Source organism: Meleagris gallopavo, chromosome 8 (assembly GCF_905368555.1).
Source record: "Meleagris gallopavo chromosome 8, MGAL_WU_HG_1.1, whole genome shotgun sequence".
Classification (NCBI taxonomy): Eukaryota; Metazoa; Chordata; class Aves; order Galliformes; family Phasianidae; genus Meleagris; species Meleagris gallopavo.
In genome coordinates this window covers 2266220-2280145 of record NC_139411.1, presented here as the reverse complement: position 1 = coordinate 2280145, position 13926 = coordinate 2266220, and the positions used below count along the sequence as shown (strand labels likewise).

Sequence of the window (13926 nt, the reverse complement as noted above, 5' to 3'; positions counted from 1 at the left end):
GGCAGCGGTCGCCCCGCTGCCGCTCTGTTCACCGCCCACGCTACCCAGCGTGCCCCGCGACAGGCGGACACAAAGGGCCCGGCGCCCCTCCCCGCACTGTTATTTCCCGTTCCGTCGGTGCGTGCGGATGCCGTTAGCCGCCCGCCCCGCCCCCAGTCCCGCTCCTCGCTGCCGTCGCCTTGCGCTCCCATGGCGCTGAAGCGGATACAGAAAGTGAGCGGGGTTGAGGGAGGCCGCCGAGCTGCTGCTGCCGCCGGGAGGACGGTTATGCGGTTGTCTCCGGGTGGAGGGGCGGGCCGGGTTTGTCGGAGCGCCGCGGTCGCTTCTCCGTGCTCTGAGGGGAGCGGGCGTAGGGGGAAGGGTGGAGGGATGTTACAGTTACAGGGCTCCTAGCGATACGCCGTCGTATCGCGACAGATCTTAGCAGAGGGGCGGCCTTACGACATGGGGTCTGTCAGGGGAAGGTTTGCAAGGGGAAGGTGTGTCTCTGAGTTTTTCCATGCGGATAAAATGGCACCCATTGGCGTTCAGCGGTGCTTACTGAACTTTCAAGGAGCCCAGCGGGGTGTGAGCGCGGTGAGGCTGTGCGGGTGTACAGGAGCACAGCACACAGCCTGCTGGTCATCACTGCCAAAGGTTCAAAGCTGGTGGTGGTGAATGTGCTGAAAAAATAGTGTTTTGTAGCTGAGGACGTGCTTTATTAAATAGTGTCGTTGTGCTTCTTGTATCTATAGTAGTTTCCGTGGAATTAATAGGAGGCGTTACTTTCGGAGCAACCAGCGTGTCAGTGATTTTTTTTTTTTTTCCTAGCAGTAAGCTCTGTTGTGCCCCTGTGTGATATGGGCATGCTTGGCATTTCCTTGGCTTTTTATTTTCTCACTTTTTCTTCAAGAACTTCTCTAGTCATGTGTTTGGAAAGGGGGATTGTTCTGAATCCCTGCTTATTTTTGTTCCGTCAGGATGAGCAGACAAAGCAAATCTTCCAAATGAGACCTTTGTACAATAGGATCATTTGCTGTATTTTTCTTAAACTTTGCCTGTGTAATTTTTCTTCCTGCTTTAATCACCTCTGTATATACTGGAAAGCCACAGCTTTCTTTAGTGCAATATTTGGAAGCTCTGTATTCAATAGATGTGAAACTTATCCTTGAGAGAGCGTTTCATGTCCTGTTAGTCTTTTTACGTTGCTTTTCTGTTCTTTGAAAGTGAAGAAGTGCTGACTTCAAGGTTGTATAAGATTTCCTGGTTATGCAATTGCTTTCATCTGAAACATGGAGTGGTACTGGACAAGGAGCTACTGAAAGTGCTGAGGTTAGATCCAAACCTGGCTGCTTCTTGCTCCTAGCTTGCTACAGGAATGACTACTGCTGGGTTATTACTTATTCTCAGTGACTCTTCATCACCATCTGCTGTGAGGATAAATAGAAACCAATGCAGAACTAATGTGCCAGCAGCTGACTCCAGAGCAATACTGTAAGAAGTCACTTACTGTGGAAGAGGAAAGTGGCAAAGAAATAGAGTTATTTCCAATGGAAAGTTGTAGCGAGGAGAAAAAGATAGAAAAGACCAAGTGTCTTCGTGTCACTGTTGCACATAGAGCCCTCCTTAAAATGGTGGAACTGGGAAAGACTTATGCTAGATTAGATGTATTTGTATGACAGTTTGCTGGTCACACCTATCTGCAGCATGTTTCAGCTTGGCCTTAAAAGTTATGGTTTATCACAAGGGTAGGAGGCAATAAGATATGGAGCAGAGGAAATGCTTTAAGGATTTTACAGCTGTACAGAGTTCCTGGGGGAACTCAGTTGAGTACTAAGTATTGTTAGCACAGTAATACTGCTTGGGAACTTGTTAGTCCAGACATACAATCTCTGGTTAAGGTTGGGTAGTTTGAGGGTGGTTCAGAACTGTGCTTTAACACAGCTGATGGGCTTTGGGTGCAAGCCTGAGCGTTGGCAGGTTGGTACTTTGCCTTGTCAGAATGATAGTGCCTATGGAGGAAGCACAACTGCAGTACACAAGTATCAGTGTCCTTGCTTTGCACACCAGAGACTGACTGCGATTTGGGACTGATATCTGAACAGTACTGCTGCTGTGACCTGTGTTGTTCTGTGCCTTCTTTCACTGATCTGCTTTGAGGGACTCCATAAAGGATGCCCTGCAGACTTGAGGGCTGTACACTGATAATGGAAGGCTGTGAAAGAACAACCCGCTGCTTGGTGGATGTTTATTGTGGATGTTAGCAATTATGTAAAAGAAAACCAATACTGTAGGTTTTAGTTAGGAGGGATATTTTTCAAATGAGTCCTTATGGTTACTGCCTCTAGAAATGGATACGGTGTGATTTTTGTGCCAAGGAGGAGATCATTCAGGCTGCTGCGTTATGTAAGTTGTATAGCTCAGCTCTGCTTATTGGACCTGTGTGGAAGCGTTTCTCATAGATTCCTGCTCTGAGTTGTCGCTTTATTTACCTAATTGTGAATTTGTTATCCTGTCAGTTCTGTGTTACAGCTGGTAGGATGATTTTCATCCCATGTCCTGTAACTCTGGATGCCCCTCTGCTATTAATGAGCAGCTGATGTTTCCTGTGGTTAATCAAATTGTGAACTGCTTACAAAATCTGTATTCACTTGCTCTTGTTATCAGCATTGAAAAATTGGACTTCTTCACTTAGAGGTTTTGAAAGCAGCAGCATCTTCTCTGACACGTTTGAAGAGTGGTTTGAAAATAGCTGTTGTTTTTCATCATGTCAGCATAGTACTTGATTGTTTTTCTCCTGCCACTCAGTAAGAATGGAGGCGTTCCAATGTTCAGATGGGCTGTTGAACTAAAAGTCTGTTTGTTTCGGTATGTGTTTCATATGCATAGATGGGCAGGATGTGCCAGCTTACATCTTTATGTTGAAAATAACTTTGGTTCTGCCTATAAACTGTTGAGCTGCATGCTTTCTTTGGGTGGTAATAAACACGGTAAGGAAACTTTTGAATCCTTAATATAAAATGTTTTCATCTGCTTCCAAAACAGCACTTGTGACATCACAGAGTAGATTTTTGTCTTACAAAGTGTATAAAAATAGGTTAACTCCTTTGTTACTGGAATGAAGGATGTTGTGATTGAATGTTTGTTTTATGTTCACTAAACTTAGAAAGAGAAGAGACTACTTTAACTTCTGTACAATCCGGGCTTTAGTTGCTTTTCTTCAGATCATTCCAATCACTATTAATACAGGAGCAGAGGTGGATGTGTGCACTTAGTAGGAAGTACAGTGCATTTTGTACAAGAGATGAGGAACTTAGCTGAGAAACTGAAAATCCTCTGTTTTAAATAATGGTGTGGGAAAAGGCTCTGGATGTGGTTTCATGTATCCTAAAGAATTAAAATAGCTTTTTGGTGATGCTGCTCACAGTCTATTTCTGTCTCCTGATAGCCTGCAGACTTGTTTAGCAGTAAAAAATGAGGCATATTTTTAGGACTCTCTTCTTAGTACTCCTGCTTACTGAGTATCTGTAAGTACTGTGCTTAATATGTCCATCTCCCTGTTGTCCAAGTGTCCTTTCCAATCTCATTCCAGTTGCTTTGGAGGAGACAATATTTAACTGTATTTAATCAGGCACAAACTGCTTGAGCAGCTGCTGTCTTCACCAGCTTTACAATTCTGAAGTGCATTCTATAATATACTTCAGCAGTGAGCCCTCGTCTGTACGTTCAGACATACCTCCACCTTTTACAATTTAACATAGTTTTACGTCAGTTAAACTTGACTTAGAATTTATTGTCGCACCTTGTCTACAGATGTACTACAGTGTATATTGTGTGATGAATAAAAGATGTTCATTTGGAGGCTTTGCTGTGTCCCTCTTCAGTAGCTGATGGTTAACATCTCCAATGTTGTGCTGCTGTTCCCTCATTAGCAGCCCCGGTGCTGGATCCTGCTTACATTCAGGTTCTGTTGCTGTTCTACGGTTTGGAATAAGAGAAATAGTTTGTTGTACCTGTTAATTGCAGCTAGTTTGTGGCGTAGAATTAGCAATATTTTATTCTACTCTTAATGTTTTCAGTGCTTGAGAGAATTAGAAGACTTATTCCCAGCAGTGTTCTCAGCTTAGTTGTCTTATCTGAGTTGATTATGGCTCTATTGGGATAAAGCATGGCGTGGGTTGGAGCTCCTGATGGATGGTTTTAAGCCATGACATTCACTGCTGAAGTTGTATTGCTTTTGTGTACTCGCACAGATGATGTTGCTCTGTTGTGTGCTGTAATTCATGGTGTTGTTTGCCTTTTAAAAGTGGGATCTGTACAGCTATGAGTTACAACTCCTGCTTTTGGCATGCATACATCCAAGTCTTGAACCAGCATTTTCTATACCATTGGCTTAAAAATACGGCTGTAGTTGAAGCGTTGGAGCGACCAGACTTTATGTAGGTCATGAAGCATCTCTTGATTCTAGGGAACCATTACAGCTGTTCAGCTCTGGACGCTGGCGAGTTGCTCTGACTTGTAAGGAGGCAATCAGAGTTTCTCTCCCAGCATTCCAAAAAGTGTAGGAAAGCTTGAAGCCTACCCAAGTTGTACAGTTCTCCAGATGATTTACTTGGAGTGCAAAGCTTCAGCAGCATAATTAACAGTACAACACAGAATGGTTCTTTGACTCTTATCTTTACTTGATCTGAGCTGCTTTATGCAGTCTCAAACTGTTATGCTGTCAAGTTCAATTTACTAAGTTTGATCACATTTGTATTCCTCAAGCACATCAGTGTCAGTGTGTCATTTTTTTGAGTGGAGAATGTGGCATGAGTTGGGTTTGGCTGTTTTTCCTAGGTATAAAAGCTTTCTTCCTACCCAACGTGGCTTTTGCTTAACGCGTGAGATTGAAGAGAGACTTTTCTTCATCCCAGTTGGGAAATATCAGGATTGCATTGATCTAGGTCTCATCAAGCTGTTTTTGTTATGGACAACTGTCAGTGTCTTCAGCCTGAAGAAGCTGCGAGTGTACACCTTTCTAGTTGCTAGCAGTTTGGAAGTACGAGTGTTGATGTGAATGAAGGAACTAGTGCCATTTTTTTGGGATGTGTGAAGGTCTTGATGAAAGCATCCAACAAATGGAAGTGGTGCTGCAGACTCGTGACTCCAAGATGAGGTGACAGCTGTGGTGGTGGGGCACGTGCACGAGGAAATTTGTACGTGTATTTGAGATATGTTGAATTGAACCCTTTTTCCCCACTGTTGCCTTAAACAGTCAGATATTATTGCTTTAAGATGGAATTTTTAGCTTTTGAGTTGTCCCTTTTGGCCACCTGTTCTGTGCAGATGACTTCCTTACTCTCGCTTTGTTCGTGTAAACTCTCTCCTCTTGTTGGACCTTGTGTGCAAGGCAGAGCAGTGGCAGGAGCTGCACATGGAGTCTCGTGATGCCTGGAAATTTGAGACTTGTTGACTTCTTGTGCAGGCAGTGACTTGGTTACCCTTCTCTGTACCGCTCCTTCATGACATTTGAATCCACAGATAAAAAAGCAGCTGCACTTGGGCAGGATTCTGCTCTTGTCTCTTAGGCTGAGCCTAGGAAGGCTGCTGCTTCTGCTACAGCTTAGGGTTTCCCCCTAGCAACGAAGCTGGGAGCTGGCAGTTCACCCCAGCTACCCTGAGCTGTGTTAGTGTAGCAAAGAACTCTGTTTTCAGTCGCGTAGTTGAAGGAGTGACTTAACGAAGCTGTAACATCACTACTTGCACTGAAGAGGCTGAATATGCTGCTTCTCTGTCTATCTGGGGCCAAAAGTTAGCTGTCAGAAGTGTGCCTGTCCTAGGTGAATGAGCTGTCTGGAGAAGGGCACCGTGAGTCGTTCACTGGATGTTGTAAAATGATAAATATATCCCAGCAGTTGGAGTCCAGGTTTGACCCTTCACCTTGTGCAAGAGATCTGACAGTAGTGCATTCAACTGATTTACTTGGGGTCACCTTGGTGCCTGTTTAAGCCTTGGTTTTTATTTTGCAGTAGTGTTCTTGACAAATGATTTCTTGGAGGGATGGAAATGCTTCCTGTTACTCCTTCAAATAAACTTGAGCAAGTCTGAAAATGCCCCCTCAAGTTTGTTACTGGTTTAAATATGTATGGTCTTGGCTGGGTGACTTACATGCAATAATTTAACATGCATCTTTTAGCTTATTGCAATGCAAGTATTTAAAAAGGACTGTTAAACTTAGAGCAGAGCAGTTCCTAGCAGCTTAGAGTTGAAGTGTGTAGCTTGTTCTTAGCGTAGTAAAACTTCAGATAACAAAAGAAAGATCTTGAGTTAAACGAGGAGAATGAGCTGCATTAATGCCTGACCTGTTTTGTATTTGATGAAGATGACTTAGATGAAAAACTGAGCTGCTTCTGTATGATTAAATAAAAATTCTAAACTACGTGAGGCAGTATGAGCTTGTGTGGAAATGAAGTCAGCTGACACGGCAAAGCTGCTCTGAGCACTTCTCTTAAATGCCAGCTTCCTTCAGGATTTTCTGTTAGCCACTTGGAAATAAAGCACGTAGAGAATTGCATCAAGGTACATTAAGGTGCATAGCTCCTATTTCTGTGTTTTCTCTAGCTCACTTAGCGTCCTTTCATACTTGATAGGCACTCTGCAGTCATTTTATGAACTGGTTTAACTCGGTGAATGTGCATGGATTAGGTGAATATATTAATCTTTTGTCAGATCAAAAGCTAAAGAAACAGTTGGATTTACACTTAATTTCTATACTGAGCACTGAGTTTACAGAGAAATCCATTTCTTCTTTTCTTTCTGTCAATGCGTCATTAGATCCACGCCTATTACGAGCTGGGTTGCAACTCTTTAATACTTTGAGGTATTAATCTATAGCATGATATTGTCTTCAGCTGCTAACCTATCTGGAAGAAATATTTCCTTTATCAAAGGGCACTTCATGTTTTGGTTACTTTCAAAATGTTACAGATCTACTTAATAAAAACCTTTGTGTCTTCATTTTGAAGTGATGCTGCTGTGTGGTGTCTGTGTGTGTAATCACCAATGTTTGTGTGTTATTTACAGGAACTGAGTGACCTGCAGCGAGACCCTCCGGCCCACTGTTCTGCTGGACCTGTTGGAGATGACTGTAAGCTCCTCCTGGGACATTGCCATGGCTCACCTTATTTCACTTAAGAAAAAGCTTAGAAAAGCTCTCATTATTTTATCTTTTTGACTTGCAGTGTTTCATTGGCAAGCCACTATTATGGGACCTGTAAGTATAACAACTCATTCTCCCTTAAAAAGTAGACTGGTTTTCATTTGGGTTTCTGTTAATATGGCAGTCAAATTCAGCTGTGCTGTGTGCTGGCTAACGATTTGGGGTTTGCTTTGTTGATTTTGGTATTCTGTTACTCTTCTTTTAACTGATCAAAAAAGTCTGTCTTCTGCCTGAAATTAGGGATGCTTAATCAGTCAACTGCAATGCTTGAATTGGTTGAAAGATCTTTTCAAAGATCATTTCAATTCTGAAAGATACAGATAGAAATAGAAACATAGAAATAGAATGATATTCTCTGAAAGGAGAAATAGTTAACATAATCCAACTCTGAAGTTGCTAACTGTAAAAAAGATTGGTGTTGTTGATCTGGGGGCTTTCAGAATTTAGCAGGCAATGTGATGTGGCTCTGGCAAAACTGGGGTGGCTTTCAGGAACTTAAGGCCAATGACTATGAGTATTTCTGGTTTCTGTGTGAGAAAGATGTCACTCAACCCAAAAAAAACCTCTGAAAGATGTGATTTATGATTCATGACTCAAGAAAGGGCAACATAGCTTAAGAACGTTCTAAATGAAAATGAGCAAGGGTGTGAGCAAGAAGAATGAATGAAAACATGACCTGAGAGAGAGGGTGCATACAAATACCGTGGCAAGAAGCTGGTATTCCTGGTGTTTTTCTTATGGATGCAGTAACTTCGGGGAAAAAAGCTTCTGGTTCTGATTGAGAGCTGGAAAATTGAGACAGGACTTAAACCAGTGAGATGCAGTGGTGGAGAAAAGTGAAATTGTGACTCATTTGGGACTATTTCTGCATTTTCATCACAGTTGTTCTGAAGCAGTGGAAGATCAGTGGGTGTTTTGTCAGTGGTGGGCTGGAGTCTGTTGTGATGACACAGCAGGAGCTCTGGTGATCATGAAAAGCTTTTCTATAGATAGTAATGCTTTTACCATTGTTCTTTTACAACCACGCTCCTTCACATACCCAGTCATTCTGCTCTTGACCTTCTGCACTATTGAGAGGTGAATGGCAGAACAGCAAAGAATATCCAAGAACGTAGGGCTACAAGAAGCTTTGTCGCCAGTATTTGTATGTCTGTCCTGAATTACCCCATTATGGGAAATACTAGTGTTTAAATTCCAACTAAAATTATTATTCTTTTTATAGTTTTTAGATCACAATTAACTTCTCATATCCCGCAGTGGAAAATATTGTCTTCGCTTCAAGTTCCTCGCATTTCTGTAGTTTAGAATAAGAGTGAACAGCCTTTCTTAGCCATAACTATTAGCATGTTCTCCTTTGTCTCGACAATGTAAGGAAAGAGGGATGCACATCCATCCTGCATGTCTTCTGAGGGGCTGAGAGAAGCATAGGACTAGAACTTTCTTTTCTAGAACTGACATAGGTGTGTAAATAGGATAACCTCTTCTGTCTGTGGGCATCATCCATTTTATATACATTACCTACTAAACAGTGTGACCTCACTTTACCTTTGGCACTGAACTTGTCTGATGTTAGCTTATTTTAACTTTGACAAATCAACTTAGTATGCATGCAAGCAGCCATTTCAAACCTAATTTTAGGTACAGTGACAGTCTCTTCTGATGTTACTTAACGCTGGCTTCTTAACAGTACTATATATAGGTTGCCTTACATTATGGCAGTCTGCATTTTGAATGCAGAAGGAGACATTTCATAGCGACCATTTGTGGTTTTTACATCTTCTATTCCTCTCTAGAACTGCAATTTCTGTTGACTTCTAAGGTGTGAACATGATATTTAAAAAAAAAAAAAAAGCCTGCATTTGTTCCCATAAGACAGCCCACAAGCTTCTCCCTCAGCATTGCTGAGGCTGGATTCCTCTCTTGCTGTTTTGAACTTCTCAAGCAATAAGAGAGATTTTCAGATTTTCTTCTTCCCTTAATTTTAACTTGAAGCACAGCTCTCTGTCATTTAGCATTGAGACTTCTTTTTCCAACTATTCTAGAAAATAAGAAAGAAAAATCTCTTCAACAGATGACTGCAACCAAGTTATTTCTATCTATTAACTGTGTGCAGCCTGGCCGTAAACCTGTGCACATGTTCTCTAACAAAATGCATGTTCACAGATTTGTGCAGGTCACAAAGATGTTGTGTGTTTTAAAACTCCCTGATGTCATCATGATCAACTGAATTATGTTGGAAAATCCTACTCTTTGCATCTGCAAAGAGAAACCACTTCTTGAGGTGAGTATATTTGTAGCTTAATGATGGAGGAAGATCCTGAGTATAGCAGAGCGGCTATGGCATTACACGGAGGCAGGATGTAGAAGACCTGCTGTGATCTTTGTGTTCCACTCAGTGCTGTGGAGCTGAGCTCCAGCAGCACCTTGCAGCCCAGAGAGTGAGGAGGGAGCTGGTTTGGAGCTGATGGACCTGCAGTTTTGTAGCTCCAGCGGTCAAACACTGCTCCCTCCTTTAGTCTCCGTGAAAAAGGCAGCACTCAGTAGCCACATTGGGCAACTGCAGTAGTAGCCATGGCTGACTCTGCTGTAGCTTTGCTTTCCAACGGGAACGTTCAGCATCCTCAGTATGGACTGTGTACTGGGGATAAAAAAAAGTTGACTGAGATATTCATTGTTTTGGGAGGTTCTCTGCCATTTGAAGAGAAGCTCCAAAATAGCTGAAATGTATTAATGGCTTTTCTTTTGTTTTTTTTCCAGCCCGATAGCGCGTATCAAGGGGGAGTGTTCTTTCTCACAGTACACTTTCCAACAGACTATCCTTTCAAACCCCCAAAGGTAAGTGCTTTGTCTACAGACTGAAGCAGTTCTTAGGTCAGAGCTTTGTATCTTTATCATTGCTGTTTGGGGCTCGCTTCTCTAAGTAAAAACCAGGAAGATAAGGAGACAGTGTGTGTACAATGGATGAACAGGTAGGACCGAATCCTAAAACTGAATGGTAAAAGGCACAACTTTACAATGGGTTGTGTTGGATATGGAAGATCTAAGATGTCTGGAACTGAAGAGAGTGTCAAGGATTCCAAACATCTTGATGTTAGTTGCAAATTTTACTTTGTTTAATTCCAGATTGCTTTTACAACAAAAATATACCATCCAAACATAAACAGTAATGGGAGTATTTGTCTTGACATCCTGAGGTCACAATGGTCACCAGCTCTGACTGTATCTAAAGGTAAGGTCACAGATGTGCTCATGGATTTATGACACTGCACACACTGGTGTTTTTTCCCCTGTGTTGCTGCACTGTCCTGGGGGCTGGTGGGAGCTCATTTATCCTGCATGTTACAGAAGGGGCTAATTCTATTGGAATCCTTGTTATGAACCTGTATCTTGCACTGCTTATTTGGAGTGTCAGATTGTATCGTGTATTATGTACATAACAAGGAAATGTTCTAAAGGAAGTTGAGTGAGATGAAGTGCAATTAGTCTGAAGTGCAGCTTCTCTATTACAGCTGACTGTGTGCGCACAAGTGAGGAGAAATCTGTGAACAGAGCTGTAAAACCAAACAAATGTAAATGGGCAAAACTAGATACTGCCATGCAGAGGGGCCTCTGATTGCTTATTGAGTCGTCAAGGTGACTTTTGGTTGCTTGAGCATACCTGTGTAGGCAGAGATGTTAATCAGACCGTATTTTCATAAGAACTAAATTGTTCTGATTTGCATGTCTCTAAGATGAACATTAAAATGTACCTGTCCTCTCAGTCATTGGTCAGAGCTATATTCTAATCTCATAGTTGATTTTTCTCAAGCTGGTACAATAGATTTTTTTTTTTTTTTTGGAACATTGAGGTTATAGCCTTTTTTTATAGGCTTTTTGTGTCACATCAAAAGCTGCTTCAAGTGTGGCTGCTGTCACTGTTTTTCTCAGCCATCTCCAAAATTCTTAGCCATGCTCTTAATAATTTTACACAAAGTGTTAAAGAAATGACATGGTGTGTTTGGAAAGAATTAGAAAAATCAAGTATTTCTGTTGCAGTAGTAGGAATTGAAAATGGATCCATGAGTGAATAATACAGTATTTCCCCAAATGAAAGTCAGGCGTGTATCAAATAAATGTTCATTGAAAGACAACAATGGTCAGCACAGAAGTGAAGAAGGATTTGCATGATAGCCTAATATTAATGGTTATGTTAATTGCAGCTAGAAGGGCTTTCTTGGAAAAATGTATTCCTCACTCATCTGTAGTCTGTTATGTGTTGAGAGGCTAAAACATGGGAAAAAAATAATTACAGAAAGTACAGGTGTGGAGATTGTGAGTTCTCTGGGCTGTTATCAGATAGTGTGTTAGACCTAGAGAAATGATGCTGTGTAAGTATTCCTGAGCAGGACTACTGTTTGAAATCTTCATACTCATGCATTTACTTTCCAATCTTCCTTTCTTCACTTTGTGTACTGGAATATATAAAGGATTACAGAAACCAAGTGAACTAACTGTTGTCTCCTCTATTTAGTTTTATTGTCCATATGCTCCTTACTTTGTGATCCTAATCCAGATGATCCTTTAGTACCGGATATTGCACAGATCTACAAGTCAGACAAGGAAAAGTGAGTATAACACAGATAGATGTGTTTGTGTGGTACTTGCAGATGGTGGTTGGCTATGCAACCTGTCCACTTCCTTGAGAAATCTCTATATAGATACCTAAAGTAGAGTATGGGATATAGGGATATTGAAAAAATCTGTTAGTAAAATGACAAGCAGGAACCTGTAGGCATATACAACTGTTAGATATTACTTTGTTACTACTTGCATAAAACCATCATACTGTTAGGTTCATTTATTTTTCATCACATGAAAAGATTAATTTTCCAACTAGGAATTACTTGTTACTGCAATCTTCTAGGTATGAATCCTGTGTGTGTAGTATGATGTTCAGGAATGAACAGTGAACTTTTTGGACACAGAGTATATTTTTTGGATATATATTTGGATAGAATAGTACTTTGCTTTACTTCGTGTTAAGGATTGTTTTCACGTTTGTTACATTCTACAACACCTTATGGAGAGAGAGAACCTCTCCTTGTTTTCTGGAACACTGTAGAACTTTAAGGGTAGTTTCTGATCTCGAGAAGGCATCGTGGGCAGCAGGTAACTGAAGTGCTACATGCTTGTGGGCCACAACTGACTTAGAATTGGGATGTTATGAATCAATGTAAGCATCTGCTCTGGGGTCTTCAAGCGCTGAACAGATGAAAGTACAGAATGGAGAATAATGGTAATAATCACGGTGCCTTCCATCCCCACCCTTTCCAACACTGGTTAATATATTGAATTTCACACCAATGCGTGAACTTGATCAGTCTGCTAATAGCATGCACATTTGGGAATAGTTGGCTACTGATTCCACTTAATGTACGATAAGGGAACCAGTTGTGAAATGCAAGTTTAGTATGCACAAAGATAGGTTTTTCAGTGCAAATCTGTGAGATTCGTTTTGAGTCTAAGTAGCTTTGATAGCTAGCCTAGAAAACCAAACGTAGCCTTTGTGTGCTTCTTCGCTCTTAAAAATGTTAACATTGAGTGAATGTTAAGAAGTGAAAAGCTCAGTAGTATCTGCATGAAGTAAAATGGCCATTGAGACTTAGTCCATGTCTCACTAACAGCTCCTCACTCACTGTCATGCCTTCTTTCTGCACGTACAGATACAACAGACACGCAAGGGAATGGACTCAGAAATATGCAATGTAAACTTGTGAAGACTTTTTCATATACCACAGAGTACTGTAAATTCTAGTTTTTTTTCAGATTTAGAAGGAAATGGAGCACAGTTTACTCTTTCAACATACCATCATGCCCCTTGAATATTTTATTTTTCCATCCATGTAAGTGTGTTTCTGGAGCAAGGGAAAACTTCCAAAAATAACCTTATGACTGTGACGAGAATATTTATCCTCTTTGTATGCTTTGCAGAAGACGTTTATTATGGTTTTTAAGAGTTGGGCATCTGCATCTTCAGACTACAAGATCCTTAATGCAGTTGTAAAGCAGCCAAATTATTTTTGCTGGAGAAAAGTAGCTGTTTTTAAGTGATGAATACTGTATGTGTGTCTTTAAGATATATTGTCTGTTTCATAAGTGTTTGGATTTCATTTTGCTAGTTCACTTATATAATTTGTATTTTTAATTGTATAGACTAAATATATTTTATTTACGGTGTAAGTCATTTCATTTTAGACTGACTTTCTCGTGCACAGTATTGACAATATACAACTGCTAGTAATGAAAGTAATTGGGATATCCTGCCCGCTGGGATACTCTCAAGACTGACTGCAGATTTCTTAAAACCTAAAATGATCTTTGCACTGTAATTCTTTGTATGCTGATTATGGAGAAACACTTGGTTTTGATTCTGTTGCATACTTGACTTAATTTTATTGCAATGTGAACTAATTGCACTGCTATGTAGAAAAAATGTAACCTTTTTGTTGCGTTTCACGACTGATTTTTGACATGTGGGCAACATAACACTCAGACCTTTTACAAATCTAAATGTAGCCTTTTCCATATAAATAAAATGAATTTTCTACTATCTGTCCTGGCTGCTATTTGTCTTTTTCAATGCATGTCCTTGAAATGCTTTCTCATGTTAGAACACCAAAATTTCAAGTGTGTGTGTTTACTGTCAATAGTAGAAATCAAGCCCTGCATCGGATACTCCTTAGACCTGTGTTGCAATTAACTTTCAT

General features: G+C 40.8%; 1 protein-coding gene across 2 annotated transcripts; it reads left to right on the top strand.

The window, feature by feature from the left end:
• Positions 1–43: 43 nt before the first annotated feature.
• UBE2D1 (ubiquitin conjugating enzyme E2 D1) lies at positions 44–13771 on the top strand. Of its 2 annotated transcripts, XM_085229545.1 has the most exons (8): positions 86–213; positions 7045–7108; positions 7203–7234; positions 9344–9461; positions 9938–10015; positions 10304–10409; positions 11691–11784; positions 12883–13771. In XM_085229545.1, the coding sequence occupies exons 4-8, from the start codon at positions 9411–9413 to the stop codon at positions 12926–12928; spliced, it is 375 nt and encodes a 124-aa protein (XP_085085671.1). In that variant the 5' UTR covers positions 86–213; positions 7045–7108; positions 7203–7234; positions 9344–9410; the 3' UTR covers positions 12929–13771. The 2 variants fall into 2 exon arrangements, with proteins under 2 accessions (XP_010712437.1, XP_085085671.1); XM_010714135.4 differs by lacking the exon at positions 9344–9461 and having other exon boundaries at positions 44–213.
• Positions 13772–13926: the final 155 nt, after the last annotated feature.

Bases quoted from the DNA above. Each gene is read 5' to 3' on its own strand.
- UBE2D1 (XM_010714135.4), top strand. From the start codon at position 190: ATGGCGCTGAAGCGGATACAGAAA. The intron at 214-7,044 runs GTGAGCGGGGTT...TGTTATTTACAG, and splicing joins CGCTGAAGCGGATACAGAAA to GAACTGAGTGACCTGCAGCG. The intron at 10,016-10,303 runs GTAAGTGCTTTG...GTTTAATTCCAG, and splicing joins ATCCTTTCAAACCCCCAAAG to ATTGCTTTTACAACAAAAAT.